General features: G+C 50.8%; 1 protein-coding gene across 2 annotated transcripts in view; it reads left to right on the top strand.

Annotated features, from left to right (window-relative positions):
* The window catches only part of TCF7L1 (transcription factor 7 like 1), a 158,981-nt gene that overhangs the window by 131,512 nt on the left and 10,951 nt on the right, over window positions 1-16,518 (top strand). For both annotated transcript variants that reach the window (XM_059659292.1, XM_059659293.1), the window contains exon 4: window positions 7,615-7,698. In XM_059659292.1, coding sequence (XP_059515275.1) covers window positions 7,615-7,698 — 84 coding nt within the window. The remainder of the gene's footprint in view (window positions 1-7,614; window positions 7,699-16,518) is intronic.

The raw sequence follows: 16,518 nt of genomic DNA, 5'->3' as shown, positions 1-16,518 counted from the left end.
CAGGAACAGCTCGCCGCCAGGGGGACGGGAGGGGTGGGGGTGGGTGGAAACCTCGTGCTCTATGCATTTGCTCCTGGTACTCGGTCTGATCCATCATGTCGGGGACCAGTCCTAAGACTTTCACTTTCTCTCCTTCGGCGGCCCCTGAGAGCTAAGCTCTGGTTCCCACTCGGGAAAGCCTTTCTGTCTCCTCACCGATGAATTGGCTGCTCGGTGTTGGTCTATTTTCACATTTAAATCAACGCGTGTCCATTTTGACAGAAGGCCGAGGATCTTAAACAGGCCTCCGGAACCGGCAGGGTGGAGGCCCCTCCCCCCCTCCCCCCCCCCCAGGCTGCGTTCGCAGCGTCTTGGCACGACTAAGCCCGTGAGTGTGAGAGCCGGTGGCTCGCGCTGCACATCTCCGAAGGCCCCAGGCACGGGCTGGGCAGTCGGTGTTACGGATGTGAAAACGGGGACTCACCTCCAGGTGGGGCACATCGTGAGTGTTGGCTTCTGGGTGCGGAATTGGCGGTGCAGACGTGACCCCGAGGAGCTTACAGTCCAGAGGACAGACCGTGTGCAAATGGGTCACAGCACCTCGTGCTGAGTGCCATGGCGACACCCAGCACAGCTGTGGTGGAGGAGAGAGTGGCTGACCCCGGGGGGAGCGGAGAAGTTTGTCCGGGAAGGTGGCCTCGGCACTGGGTTTTGAAGGAGGAATTAAACTTTCCCACCAGTAAAGGCCGCACGAGGCCGGGGTTCCTTCAGTTGTAAGAACGTGAGTGCAGCTGGTGTCGGGGTGGGGAGCTGGGAGGGTTGAACCTGAAGGGTAGGTTGTGCCAATCACTGGTGAGCACCCCTTGACCCAGCAGCCAGCCAGGGAAGCATTTTTTTAAAATATTCTTTTACAGAGAGAGGAAGGGGGAGAGAGAGAAACATGGATCAGCTGCCTCCTGAGTGCCCCCACACCCCCTCCTGGGGATCAAGCCTTCAACCCCAGGCATGTGCCTGACCAGCAGTCGAACCAGCGACCTCTTGGCTGGCTGCTGGGTCAAGGGGAGCATGTTAAGCAGGGAAGAGATCTGATGGGATGGTTTTTAGAAATCCGAACTCTTGCAGAGTTTGGGAAACCAATGCAGTAGTCTTGGTGAGAAAGGGTTTTGTCCACAGTTGTGGCAAAAGGAGGGTAAGGAGAAACTGGTCGTTTGTTCACTTTGTCATTAATATATAGTACGACTCTCGGTGTTAAAAATTGCCTTTAAAAGGAAGTGGAGCCCTAGCCGGCTTGGCTCAGTGGATAGAGCGTCGGCCTGTGGACTGAGGGGTCGTGGGTTTGATTTCAGTCAAGGGCACATGCCTGGGTTGCGGGCTTGATCCCCAGTGGGGGGCATGCAGGAGGCAGCTGATCAATGATTCTCATCATTGATGTTTCTATCTCTCTCCCTCTCCCTTCCTTTCTGAAATTAATAAAAACATATTTTGAAAAAATTAAAAGGAAGTGGAGAGCATCTTGCACATGTCCTCATGCCTGTGTGGTGGTGGTGTCTGTCTGCGAGGTTAGGTTTCTAGCCTGCTCTCCTGGATGGCTGCGTGCCCCATGGTTTCCTTAGAGGGGGTCTGGGAGGGCCTCCCTTTATTACAGAGAGGGGCCCCAGGGCCTGTGTACCACTGGGGGCCAGAGAGGCGGGAAAGACTGGACAAGGAGAGAAGAGGGCCCTTTCTTTCTGCACCAGGCCTGCCCCTCCCACCAGGAGGCAGCAAACGGATTCTGAGGGGCGGGGTTCTTACCTGGGAAGCTTTGGGGATGACTTGTTTCTTTGCTTCCCCTGCCGCCCTCCCCGTCTGGCACTACTGCAGTTGATTGTCACACGGAGCCTTGCTCCCTCCCTCCTCGGCCCTGCTTGACGGGGGTCCTGTGAGAGCCTGTGAATGGGGAGGACGTGGGCGTCTTCACCCACAGCCCAGTCCACACCAAACCGGCTGGGGGAGGGGCTGACCCTACCTCCTGGGAGGCGGAGGGTTAATCCCCGTAGCTCATTGGCAGTTCTGCCTCTGTACAGGGCATGCTGGGATTTCCTCCCAGCTGTTTTACATCATGAAGACTTGTATGTTGGGGAAATTCCAGGGCACAGCTGCAATTAATCTGCACGGCCTCCCTGCTAAGCAGGGAGTTCTGAAGGACCCGGTCTCCGCCTCCCTGCAGGATGAGGGCTCTGGCTCCCAGGCAGCTCCCTTCAGAGGGACCCTGGCCTGGGCCCGAGTCCCACAGGAGCAGCCTGCCTGGCCCAGGGTCACCCCAGGAGGGCCCTGGGCAAGGGCCCGAGACACCGAAAGGGACCCAGAACATTAAAAGAGGAGCAGCACCCCTTATCCTATATAATAAAAGGCTAATATGCAAATTGACCCTAATGGCAGAACGACGGGTCGCTATGATGTGCACTGACCACTAGGGGGCAGACGCTCAACACAGGAGCTGCCCCCTGGTGGTCAGTGCGCTCCCACTGGTGCGCCTGCGTGGAAGGTGTGTAAGGGAAATGAATGCAACATGATTATAGTAATCAGTCATTAGCGAACGTTGTAGTTTGTTATTAATAATTATGTATAACAAGATATTGTAAAAATTAAGTTATGAGGTTTTTATTAAAATGTTTCTTACATACTGTTATATTGGCTGGGCCACAAAAATATCCGTTGTGGGCCATTTGTGGCCCGTGGGCCACGAGTTTGACATGCTTGCTTTAGAATAAGTACTTCTTTCCCTCAGAACTGTAATTCCATGGCTAAGCTACAGGGGGCGCCAGCATTTTTATAGGTATCTCTCCCCTCCCCCATCCCAATACTACCACCTTCGCTTGTTTCGAAATTTTAACAAGGCAGAAGAGCATAAAGGGGGCCCTAGCCAGTTTTGCTCAGTGGATAGAGCATTGGCCCATGCACTGAAGGGTCCTGAGTTCGATTCCTGTCAAAGTCGCATACCTTGGTTGTAGGCTTGATTCCCGGCCCTGGTCGGGCCTGTGCGGGAGGGAACCAACTGATGTGTCTCTCTCTCTCCCCCTCCCCTCCACTCTCTAAAAATCAATGGGAAAATACCCCTGGGTGAGGATTAACGACAACAACAAAAGTACAAAGAGGGCAGTGACAGCCTTCCATTTACCTGCCTCCCAGAATGCACCCCTCTCTGCACGCGCACACGCACACCCAGCCCCAGGATGGGCTGGAACAGGAGGGTCCTGGGCCAGATGTGCAGCCTCCCAGAACCGCCTGTCCCCACCTGCCCAGCGGACCTGCAAGGGCCTGGCCTCAGTGGTGGGCAGGGCTGGAGGTTTCCACCACCTTCCAGCTTCCAGGTCTCGGTTAAAGTCAGTGAGTGAACACAAGTGCAACGTGCAGGTGATATGTGATAGATGGTTCACTTGAAACCTGTACAGTTTTATTAACCAGCCTCACCCCAATAACTTTAATAAAATTTTAAAAAATAGAATGAGTGAGAGTGGACCTGACGAGAGAAGAGGCCAGTGCGGTCTCCTCCTCCCACCGGAATTCTCCTCATCTTGGTAGGCAGGTGAAACGCAAGCAAATGATAAGTAACCAAAAGCGGTAGCTGTTGGCGTTACAGCGAGTGCTGTGTGTGTTGTTATATGTTCGTACCTTGAAGGCCCCAGGACCAAGGCCGACAGACCGTCGTCATGCAACACACAGTCTGTTCGGTACGAGCTCCTCAACCTGATGAGTAGGTTTTCACGGGGCGGTTTTGCCCCTCCAGGAGGCATCCGGCAGAGTCTGGAGGCATCTTTGGTTATCACACGCGGGCAGGAGAGTGGGGGCTACTGGCATTTGGTAGGTAAAGGCTGGGGATGCTGCTGAGCACCCTACAATGCAGGGGACAGCCCCCACCCACAGCAAGGACTTGTCCAGCCCAAAATGTCCCTAGTGCCAAGGTTGAGAAACCCTGCGTTAGGATCCTGCAAGCCTCTATGCCTGACACTCCAACACTCCAGCATTGTCCCAAACCAGGTTCAGGCGGCTCCTTCACGCCTGCCCCCTACACACACACACACACACACACACACACACACACACACACACACGATCAGGAGCATCCTTTGGGAGCCAGTGAGAAGGAAGGGTGTTCAGCGTGTCTTTAGGGCTCTCAGTAGGGGACCAGGTGCTGGTAGAGTTGATGGATTCTGGGAGCCTTCTGCTGTGTCTTGGGGGGAGCAGGGGTTGGGGCCACCGCGTTAGCCCCTGATATTTGTGATGGTCATTCAGTTTTTAAAAACAAATATTGTCGTTGTCGCTCCTAGAGAAATGAGTGTGATGTGTAGCACTCACGTGTGAGCTCTGGCCGCTCGTGTGTCCCTATAGGAGAGCACCGATGTGTGTGCGTCCCTTCAGCTTCGGGGGGCAGCCCTGTGCCAGGCACAAAAGGAGAGAGAGAAGCCCACCAACTCTGCTGGTGGCTCAGCTGGTTGGAGCGTCATCCTCTACACCAAACGGTGGAAGGTTCGATCCCTGGTCGGGGTACATTGGGAGGGAACTAATCTCTCTTTCTCTTTCCCTCTCTCCCTCCCCCCCCCCACCCCCCGTAAAATTCAAAAAACAAAACCAAAACCACCAGAGCAAAGAAAAGTCTGGGGGTGGGGCTGGGTGTTCAATAAGTTGTTGTTTTGAACAGCTTTCCGGCTTGTGCTGTAGTGAAAAGTGTGGGATGTGAAGTCAGGAGACCTCTGCTCCAGCTCCAGCTCTCAGCGTGAGGGTGGGTGAGCCATTTGCCCTGTATTTACCTCCATCAGCTCCTCTGAAAATTTGGACCGTCATTGGACCTGGCATGGCAGGGTCGCTGCAGACACCTCCGTTATGTGTATCAGGTGCCCTGAAGCGGCCCGCGCCCCACAGGTGTCATCCGCCGAGGAAATGGGTTTTAACTGATGGCGCCGGTGTGTGTGGAGGGCACGTGCCATGAGGCCGGAGGACCCAGTGGAAAGACTGTCCTTATTTATGGGGCCCCCAATGCGCTCTTTCCTTCTCACCCCCAGGTCTCCTGCGGCCGGGCCTGCCTGCCCCTCCCCCCCTCCCCCCACTGTCTGCACCGCTCCTGCCCGGGGTACATGTGTCCTTGGGCTGTTAACCTCCCCCGTGGACACCCTTCTGAAAGCCCAGCCCCTGCCCGCTGCCAGTCTTTGTGGTCGATGAAAAGCAAAGGGCCTCGGGTCCTCCCCTCAGCCCGGGCACAGCCCAGGCCAAGTCCTGACTCTCTTCCTGGAATTGTGCGATGAGGGCGAGGATGAGTCAAAGACTGCTTTGTCTCTGGGAGCCTCTTCCTGGAGCCACCATTTCCTACGCGAGATTTAATTCTCGGAGTAGCCCCGGCGCGGCCGCCTCGGCGCGGGTCGGCCGCCCAGGAGCGCCCTGTCAGTGCTGACGCGAAGACAACATGTGCTCTGGCTCCTGGCCGAGACTGATGGTTTGCGCATGAAAATTACTGCTGCCATTGTCCCACGTCTCCCACATGCAGAGCACCGTGCGTAATCCTTCACATTGTCCCTAATCCCCCCCACAACCGGGAAGGTGAATGACTGTAGCCTTGCCTACAGCCAGGAACTGAGGCTCCGTTAGGACGCTTGTCTGGGTCACACCGCCTACACTGGCGGAGCGAGAACCTGCACCCGCAAGCGCTCAGCCCGAGCCCAGAGCAGGCGCCTCTCCCAGGCCCTCACTGCCCCTGCGCTGGCGCTTCCCAGAGACTGTGCCATGCCAGGTCAAGGAGAAGCGTTTCATCTGGAGAGAGAGAGAGAGAGAGAGAGAGAGAGAGAGAGAGAGAGCGAGAGAGAGAGAAACCTCGCTAGATTTATTACAGTAAAACCTCGCTAGAACGAACTAATTAGGGCATGGGGGTGGGGGGGTTGGTATCTGTTAAAGCTGAAAGTCTTATAAAATCAAGTAGGTTTTGAGAATGCGTATGTTAAAAAATTGGCAAACTGGTTAGTTTGCCTGTTTTTACTTATGTAGACACATTTGTGTTATTTAAATGATGTATAAAAAGTCTACTTTCACAGAAAAGTTTTCTATATGTATTAAGTAATTTTAAATTTATACTGAATAGGTCTAGTAAATGCGTGCATCCATCAATCACCAAGAGCAAACAGATGCACACGGCTGGGGCGTGGCTTAGCGCACGTGGGGACGTGGGCTAGCCATTCAAACTGCCGCAGGAGCCCGGCTGGCGTGGCTCTGGGTGAGCGTCGACCTACGAACCAGGAGGTCACGGTTTGATCCCTGGTTAGGGCACAGGCCCGGGTTGTGGGCTGGATCCCCAGGGTGGGGTGTGCAGGAGGCAGCCAATCGATGATTCTCTCATCATTGGTGTTTCTATCTCTCTCTCTCTCCTTCTCCCTTCCTCTCTGAAGTCAATAAAAATATACTTAAAAAAGAAAAAACTGCTGCAGAAAGTCACACAACTCACAACAGAACCAATTACCACACTCGATGTGGTGTGATCACGGGCTGGTTATTTGCCGAATGCTGTTTAGGAGCGGTGACTCGGGTTTAAATGTGTAGACTATAGCTGTTGATATGTAATACTTATGTTGGCGAAATTACTACAGTGTCTTTTCCGACATATGGTCTATTTGCTAAAATTTTCTTTAAATGACAGTGAATTAATAAAAAATAATCTGTTTAATTATAAACAAAGCTTAGTTAAAAGCACTTTAAAATTAACAGGATGTTAATTTTCACATATAACATACAGACCAGAAATTTTGTCCATTAAATCCGAAATCTGTTAAATTGTCCACAAAATCAAGGGTTCACTGTATTTGGTTTGGACTTCTACAATACAGTACTGCAGGAGACGACAGGGTGTATATCGCATAACCTTTTCGGGGCTGAGAAACAGTATAATGATGTAAAGATCAGCACTTGAGCCCTGGCCAGGAAGTTCAGTTGGTTAGAGTGTCATCCCGATACAACAAGGTTACGGGTTTGATCCCCAGTCAGGGCACATACGAGAAGCAACCAATGAATGCCTAAATAGGTGGAACAACAAATCGATGTTTCTCTCTCCCTCCCTCTCTAAAATCAATAAATTAAAAATTCATAAATAAAAAGTTCAGCACCCTGAGTATGAACCGATATTGCCCATGTGCCCGTGAGTGTCAGGCAGATGGTTTTCATTCATCCATCCGTCCATCCGTCCATCCGTCCATCCATCCGTCCATCCATCCATCCATCCGTCCATCCATCCATTCACCAGATTCTTCTGAAGAGGCTATGTCGTAGGAAGCGTTGTGTGTGATGCTGAAAGACACGGACAGGAAGGGGTGGGATCGCCGTCTGGAGCCCTGCTTGCCCCAGGACTACAGCAGGCAGGACCTGGCCCTCACCGACAGGCTCTGATTACTTCGGCTGCTTGTAGGGTTGTGTGTTCCCCAAAGTGACGGGGCTGTGGGTGGCGGTGGTGACTGTACATGTGTGCCCTGCCTTGTGATGCCCATTCGGACAGTAAGGAGCGTGTGGTGAAGATGCATCACGTCTCTGATTCGCCAGTGGCCCAGCCACGGAGCCGCTCTGCTCTCGCGGGGCGCCGGGGCCTGCTCTCACCAGCCGCTTCTGTTTTCTGTCTCCTTTCAGTACCTGCAGATGAAATGGCCCCTCCTCGATGTCCCCTCCAGTGCCACCGTCAAGGACACCAGGTCACCGTCCCCAGCACACTTGGTAAGTCTGTTTCTCCTTAAAGCGCTCTCCTCGGCGGTCACTGCTTCCCCTCCGGCTGCTGAAGCTGCTGGGTCTGGTGTTGCCTCCAGTGTGTGGGTCCCTGAGCTGTCGGGGCTGCACTTCCCCCCCCCTCCCACCTCAGCGCACACACACACCCCTCCTGGGATGGTGTGTGATTGGAAAGGCCGTCCCACCCTGGCTGGGAACCCTGGCCCTTCTCTGCTGCCTCTGGAGCCCGCTGCCCAGAAATGGTGTCTGCCTCCCTCTGTCGCAGCTCATTCAGCCGCTGCTGCCCCCTCGGAGCCGAGGCGCAGCGGAAGGGGCTCTTCTGTGCGGGATGTTCTAGGAAAGAATGAGTGAGGCGCGTGCCAAGGGAATCCCCGCAGGCAGCCGGGGCTCTTCTGCCAAGCCCTGTGGCTACTCGGGCTGCAGAGGGTGGTCGGGATGGTCCTGGGGGCCAGAGCTTGGGGCCCAAGCAGGTCTCCCCTCCTCAGCACTTGCCACGGACTGAAAGTGAAAGCAAGTAAGAGATGATCCTTGTGCCAAATAAGTGGTGACCCTCAGCACGACAGGGGTGAACCTGAGGAAGGGCGGTGCAGGATTAAAGGAGACAGACAAGAGAATAAAGCTGGGGCTAGGTGGGACGCTGCTCTCTCTGACGGAGAGACAGCGCCACGGCCTGCAAGCCGAGACTTTATTTTATGGCCAGATTCCACGAGGCAAAGTAAGGGCACGGTTAAGATGTTTACAATGTTCTCGCGGGTTTCGAATCTACTCGGTTACATGCACCTGAACTCTATCAAGCCCACATCACTCAGCCTCCTGCGACCACAGGTTCGGACCATAAGGTCAAGCTTACAACTATGGCCTTTGGCTAGAGCTGTGCTGGGACTTGCACGTGGCTCTGCCACGAGAGGATCGTGCCCTCTCATTAGTATGAGGCTTGAACCTGTCCAAATGCTGTAGCTGCTCTCCACAGATCCTGGCCCTAACCCAGGGGTGGGCAAACTTTTTGACTCGAGGGCCACAATGGGTTCTTAAACTGGACCAGAGGGCCGGAACAAAAGCATGGATGGAGTGTTTGTGTGAACTAATATAAATTCAAAGTAAACACCATTACATAAAAGGGTACGGCCTTTTTTTTTTTTAGTTTTATTCATTTCAAACGTGCTGGATCCGGCCCGCGGGCCATAGTTTGCCCACGGCTGGCCTAGCCGGTTTTGCTCAGTGGATAGCGCGTTGGCTTCGATTCTGGTCAAGGACACATACCTTGGTTGTAGGCTCCATCCCCGTCTGGACGAGTGATGTGTCCCTCTCGCATCCATGTTGCTCTCTTCCTGTCTCCCCCCTCCCTTCCACTCTCTGAAAATCAATGGAGAAAAGACCCTTGGGTGAGGATTAACAAAACAAAACAAAGCAAGATGATCCTAGAACCTTGCGTTCCCCGTCCCTGGACTCTTCGTAAGAGCCGCCCTTGCCTGAGGACTGTGCCCCCCACAAGCTAACGGGTGTTACCCACTGTACAGCGAGTCTCGGAATCGTAGCAGGTGCAGCCAGAAGCAAGCCCAGCTGGCACGGCCTGTCCATTGACAGGGAGACTCGGAACGCTTGATGTTTTTTTGAACTTCATTATGGAAAATTTCACGTCTTCCCTTCGCCCACACTCCCTGTCCCACCACACTGGGTTGTTTTAAAGCAGGTCCCACGTACATTATTTCATCGCATTCAGGACATGATGGCATCCTGATAGTACTTTTTCATTATGAGCTTCGAGTCCAGTGAGGAGGAGGAGGAGGAGGAGATACATAGAGAGAGAAATAACGGTGCCGTGAGCGCTTCTGATTCGCGGTCATCCTGAGCCCTCACAGGAGCAGGCCCTTGGTAGCTGAGAAGCAGCGCCATGTGCAGCTCTCAGATGACTGTCACAGCCATCTGTGGGGGGACAGCTGGAGAGACGTGTCTTTGAGCAGCAGTGAGTGGCAGGACCAGCCGTCCGGGGCCGGTCACTGAGAATGAGCGGCCCACTGACCAAGCTTCCCAGGAACAGGCCCCGGTGGCCGCCCCTCCAGATTCCTATTTCGGATGGCAGAGCGCGAGGTCCAGGCGCCCTCTGGTGGCGCAGTCTGTCGCGGTGGAGGTCACAGCCTCCCGCATCCACCCTAAACCTGGCTGTCCCCTCCCTGCAGCTCTCGCTGTTTCAGATCTCTGCAGGCCCCACCCATCCTGTGGCCCCTCCAGCCCACTGTCTCTGCTCTTCCCTCCACACACTGTCTCTGCACACGGTCTAAAACCTCCATCCACTTCTAGAGGAAGTGAGTTCCCTTTAAAGCCAGCACGTGCACTCCGATATTCCCATCCTTCCTGTTGCACAGACCAGCCCATCTCGGAAAAATAAACTGTGAAGCCTGTGTCCAGCCCTCCTCTGCCTGTGCGCATGAACCCGTTTCCCTCCCAGTTTCCTGTCCGGCTTTTCACACAGGAGTTAGACCTGCCCCTCCATCCCTGCACCGTGCCTTGTGCAGTCCACTGCAGCCTGGCTCAGCTTCCCAGCTGCCATGGAAGCGCTAAATCCGGTCATTTCCCTGCTTTTTCTCAACACGGGTGACACCTGACAGTATCCACAACCCTCTGCTTTCTATGATCCGAGTGTCATCTGTTTTCCTCTCTAAGCTTCCATTTTCTTTCTAGACGCTTTTCCTCAGTAAATCAGCTGCTCATCCTCACTTACCTTAGTGTGACACAAAAATATGTGAAGTCCTGCTGGACCGGCATGGCTCAGTGCTTGAGTGTCGACCTATGAGCCAGAAGGTCATGCATGGCTCAATTTCTGGTCAGGACACATGCCTGGGTTACAGGCTCAATCCCCAGTGGGGGGCGTGCAGGAGGCAGCCAATCAATGACTCTCTCTCATCAATGTTTTTATCTCTCTCCCTCTCCCTTCCTCTCTGAAATCAATAAACCTATGTTTAAGCATATATTACATATATATACATATATATACATATACATATATATGTATATGTATATACACACACACACAGACCCTAAACTCTCAGCAAGGTTCAGTACCCATGACTGCTGCCAAGCAAACATCAGCCATTGCAGATGTGTGCTCTGCAGATCCTCACTCAGCACTGCACTGCGCTGGGCAAGAGGAAAGCATGGACAGTTGATAAAGTCACTGTAGATAGCAAAATGGATAATTTTCTGGTAAACTGTGTCGTGTGTCAACATAAGAAACATTTAAACCTGTGGAAAATTTTTGTGAGTTTATTTGAGCCAAACTGTCAACAATGCCAAGAAGCAAAATCTCAATGGACTGAGATAATGCTCCAGAGACGGGCAGCTTTGCACCTTATTTCATACATTAGAATCAAAAGAGAAGACTTGCCGAAACCGGTTTGGCTCAGTGGATAGAGCGTCGGCCTGCGGACTGAAGGGTCCCGGGTTCGATTCTGGTCAAGGGCATGTACCTGGGTTGCGGGCACATCCCCAGTAGGAGATGTGCAGGAGGCAGCTGATCGATGTTTCTCTCTCATCGATGTTTCTAACTCTCTATCTCTCTCCCTTCTTCTCTGTAAAAAATCAATAAAATATATTTTTTAAAAAAGAGAGAAGACTTACGTTGGTTACATGAAATTCATTGGTGGTAGATTAGGGAGGCGGGAGAAAGCAAAGCAGGGAAACCTGGGATTGGATAAAAAGTAAAATGATAGACACATACACCTTTTACATAGTTGAGTACAGGATAGTTAATAGTCAACAACTGACATGATAAAAATAGCAACGAGGGGATTCACAGTATCTGCCCTCGTGCATTGGTTGTGCCCTGAGGGGTCCAGGAAAGGGGCAGTTACCCTGACATCCCAAAAGTACGTTACCGTGGATGCAAAAGACAGCAGACAGGGAGATTCTAGCCTAGGACATGACTACCTGCCATAAACTGCTTTTAGTTAAAAAGTTTCATTTCAGACCACCCTCTATGGTTATTTTAAGTATCTGGGTTTGCAAGGCCACCACACAGGCCTTCCCTGAGCTTGTCAGGTTAGCACGTGGCCCCTTTTCATCCACAATTATTCTCTGTATTCTGATATGAAAAAACAGAAACAGGCTTCAAAAGCTTAAAGAACATTTATGGGAGAAAAGCTTACCGTTAACTTGAAGTTCTACCAGTTGGAGAAAGAACACCATTTTCAGTTTTCGAATCCGAACATCCCATTCCCACTTGAGCTACATGCATTTGTAGAAGCAAAGCCTGAGTTACACGGGTGTGTGCGTGGCGGGTATGTGAAACAGTGAGTTGGAATCCCTGCTCCACCTTTATTTGTGCAGCTTCAGGCAGATTACCTCACCTCTCTTTACCTTGGTTTCCTCATTTATAAGATGGGATTCAGAAAAGGATTTGGCCTTAGAGTTGTGCAAAAATGAGTTTACAATTGTGCCTAACACGAAGTAAGCCCTCAGTAACTGTTAGCTTACCACCATGGTTGTTATTAAGAGAGGGAAAGACAATTAAAATACCATTTAATTAGCAGACTAAGAGGTGATGAGGTCCTGAATTAGTTGCATGGATTGCAAAGGTAATAGAGATAATGAGCCTATGGTATTTAATATCTACTCTTTCAAGAATATGATTTCATTGTCTGGGATGGGGCTCATATCTTAGTTGTTTTGTTTGTTTGTTTTAATATATCTTACTGGTTTTGGAGAGAGGAGAGAGGGAGAGACACATCAATGATGAGAGAGAATCATTGATCAGCTGCCTCTTGCACCCGCCACACCAGGGATTGAGCCTGCAACCCAGGCATGTGCCCTGACCAGGAACTGAACCATGACCTCCTGGTTCACAGGTCGACACTCAGCCACTGAGCCGCTCCAGGCCAGGCTGGTATCTTAGTTTCATGAGCTCCGCTGGAGATTCTCAGGGGCCCTGACTGCAAATCAAAGGCAGAAGGGGAGGGAGTTGCGAGATGACCCCGGTTTACTCCTGCGCACTCTCTAGGCTGGAGGCAGAGCCAGGACTCGAGGTTGCTGACGTAGTCATGGAGTTTTTTTATTAGAAAAATGAAAATATTTGATTACGAAATTTATTACAGAATCATGAGCAAAACATTCCACGATGAGTTTTGCCTGAGGAGAAGGGCGATGAATACCTGGAGAGAGTCAGTGCGTCAGGTCGAAGCTACCTCTCGGAGATGTGTTGAAACAAGTCGTAACTGGGCCGGTGTGGGGATGGGGTTCATTGCGACTAGGGTTGTATGCCTTCTAAAAAGCTATAAAAGCTAAGCAACAGGCCTGACTGCGTGGCGCAGTGGTTGAGCGTCGACCTATGAACCAGGAGGTCACGGTTCAATTCCTGGTCGGGGCACATGCCCAGGTTGTGGGCTCGATCCCCAGTTTGGGGCGTGCAAGAGGCAGCCGATCAATGATTCTCCCTCATCCTTGATGTTCCTATCTCTCTCTCTCTCTCCCTCTCCGTTCCTCTCTGAAATCAATAAAAATACATAACAAAGCCAAAAAAAAAAAGCAGCTAATTAAGTAACAGTGATATTTCCTAGGTAACCCCTCACCAGCCCCGTCTTTTCCTCCACTCTCCCGGGAGCTCTCCGCCCAGCCTTGCAAAACAAATAGACACACTTCCAGACTATAACCAACTCCAAGATCGGATCCCAGCTGTCCCTTCACGTTTGTTTCGCCCACCACCTGTCGCCATGCCTGGTGCAGAGGAGCTGCTCCCGGAGCGTTTGTTGAATGACTAGAAGGATAAATGGGCTGGTGCACCTCTTCTGAAGCCCCTCTCCACCCCTGTGTCCAATCCCTCTTCTCAGTCAAGATTTTTTTAAATTACTTCTTTTTTAAACCATGAAATGGTGCATGCACTGTGTAGAACACTTGGGAAGATGCCAGAGTACACAGAAGCAGACGTCTAAAACCCCACAACGCACGTTTGGTTGCACAGCGTTTCCATCTTGTCTCCGTGTGCACGTGCACTTGTAACTGTCCGCTGGGATGACCGCGTGCTTCCTTTAATGAGAGCGAGCGCCTGCGCCAGCATAGGCAGAGGGCCACTCCACGGCGCTGCGCTTCCTGTCCCAGGAGCAGTGTGGAGCCAGGGCCTGGAAACCTCCTGCTAGAGAGCAGCTCTCTCGCTGCACCGCCGCTGAGCTGAGCAGCCTGACCGCCTAGCATGCCAGTTCTCAAGCAGAAACACTTTAGAATTGTAGTTTCTCCATCGTCTTAGCAGCCTACCTGTGTAGACTAGAAAAACATCCAAAACTCGTCACATGGCCAGTTACTGCTCTGCTCTGCCTCCAGTACTGATTTCAGTTCTTATTATACAGTATTAACTTTTTTTAAATCACTTTCATCAAATGGCCAAATTTCTTTTTTTAATATATTTTTATTGATTTTAGAGAGACAGAGAGAGGGAGAGAGAGAGAAAGAAACAGAAACATCGATGTGAGATAAAAACATCAATCGGCTGCCTCCTGTACAGACCCCAACCAGGGATCAAACCTGCAACCTGGGTATGTGCCCTGACCAGGAATCAAACCCAAGACTCCTCAGTGCATGAGACGATGCCCAACCAACTAAGCCACACCAGCCAGGGCAGTATTATTTTTTTTATTTGGAAACAAATTTAAACATATATATTTTATTGATTTTAGAGAGGAAGGGAGAGAGAGAGAGAGAAACATCAATGATGAGAGAGAATCACTGATTGGCTGCCTCCTGCACCCCCCACACTGGGGATCAAGCCCACAACCTAGGCATGTGCCCTGACCAGGAATCGAACTGTGACCTCTTGGTTCATAGGTCAATGCTCAACCACTGAGCCACACCGGCCGGGCCACACATGGAATTTTTTAAAAACAATTTGAGAGTAAGTTGGAGACGTTGTGCCCCTTTATATGTATTTCCTATGACACCACAGCAACCACAGCACAGTTATCAAAATCGAGAAATTGACATTCCATATTATTATCTAACTCACAGTAGATGTCCCAGTTTGGGTGAATGTCCCATCATCACAGTATTTGTTACAGCCAGGCAGTTATTTTCTGGAGTTCAGTCCGCGACCACACATCACACTGAGTGGTCGTGCCTCTTCCGTCTCCTTTGCTTTAGTGAGTTCCTTAGCCTCCGTCTTGCCTGACCTGACCCTGACACTTTTTTAAAATGCCCCTCTGTTTGGGTTTGTCTGATATTTCCTGTGGTCAGGTTCAGGCTATGTGTGTTTGGCAAGAACACTCCTGCGCTGAGGTTGTGTCCCGAGTGCATCGCGGGGCGGGCCCACGGGGTCCGTTTGTCCAGTCCTGGTGATACCCACCTTGCTCCTTTGGTTCAGGGGGTGTCTGCCATGTTTCCCACTGTGGAGTTACTTTCTACCTTTGTAATTAATAATGCCGGCAGGGGGGAGGGGCCGAGGGCAGTTGGCCAGCCGGCCCCGCCCCCAATCAGGGTGTTGGGAGCCAATGGGGGGGGGGGAGCCAATCGGGGGCCAGGCCAGGGGCAGGGAGGGCTGACCAGGGCCTGGATCAGGCTGGTTGGCTGCTGCAGTGAGCATCATAGCCTCTTGTCATTCCACCGTTCTGGTTGCTGGGCTTTTACATATATAGATATTATTTCGTTGGTTTATTGTCTTGTCTCTTCAATTAGGATCTAAGTACCTTTAGGACAGGTGTTTTTGTCTAAAGTAGACGAGATTTTCTAGTGCAGTCACAAGACCTAGAACACTGCCTGTACATAGTAGATACAACACAAGGACTTGTTGTTCTTATTGTTGTTATCTGCATTTTCTTAACTTTTTACTAAAAAGTTTTATTGCAGTATAACTGATACAAACTTTACATTAGTTTCAGGATTACAGCACAATGATTCGATACTTGTATATGCTGCAAAATGATCATCACAGTGAGTCTGGTTAACATCCGTCACCATCACCGTGGGGTGTTCCAGCATTTCTACTCTGGGCCTGAGAAAAAGCAAGAACTTTTATTGGGATGGTTAGGGTTCAAGCTAGGGTTAGCCTTTCCTGAATCAGCCCCAAGGAGCCCTCTTGCTCACAGCCCAGGGATGACGACATCTGAGACTTTGCCTTCCTTGCTCTGGACAATGCTGCCACCTTCTGGGAACCAATAATGATGGTGTTTAAATTAAGATACCTGCATTTTCAAATATAACTCTCATTTTCCTGCCTTTACTTAACTCTGCCACTCCTTCAGTGCTGTTTGCCACCTCCTGATGAGGCCGCTCAACAGCACATGGTCAGTCAAGATTTCATAATACCATTAAGTATATTTAAGTGGATATATATGTCAAATCATTACATTGTACACTTTAAAGATACTACAATTTTATTTGTCAATTATACCTTAGTAAAGCTGAAAAAATCTTTTCGTTAAAAAATGATGGCTATAAATGATGTAAATAAAAAACATTCACACCCTGGTTGGTGTAGTTCAGTTGGTTGAACATGGTCCCATGCACCAAAGGGTTGCCTCCCAGATTGCGGGTTTGATCCCTGGTCAGGGTACACGCGGGAGGCAATCTATTGATATTTCTCTCTCACATCGATGTTTCTCTCTATACATATAAAATTTAAAAACAAAACATGCGCAGAGTGTTAATGAATGGAGATGTACCAAAATGATAATAGTGACTGGGTTGGGCTGGTGTGATTGTGTTTTCTAATGCTTTATAGCGTAGTTAAATACAGAAAGGACAAAACAACAACACCCATAATTCCACCACTCAAACAGAACTACTGTTTACATTTTGGTGTACTTCTAGTCTTTTTTATTTTTTTCATCATGGAGT

The sequence above is a fragment of the Myotis daubentonii genome, chromosome 12, assembly GCF_963259705.1.
Source record: "Myotis daubentonii chromosome 12, mMyoDau2.1, whole genome shotgun sequence".
In the NCBI taxonomy this organism is placed as follows: Eukaryota; Metazoa; Chordata; class Mammalia; order Chiroptera; family Vespertilionidae; genus Myotis; species Myotis daubentonii.
Note: the sequence above shows the minus strand (reverse complement) of the source record. Positions and strands in the feature narration are given on the sequence as shown.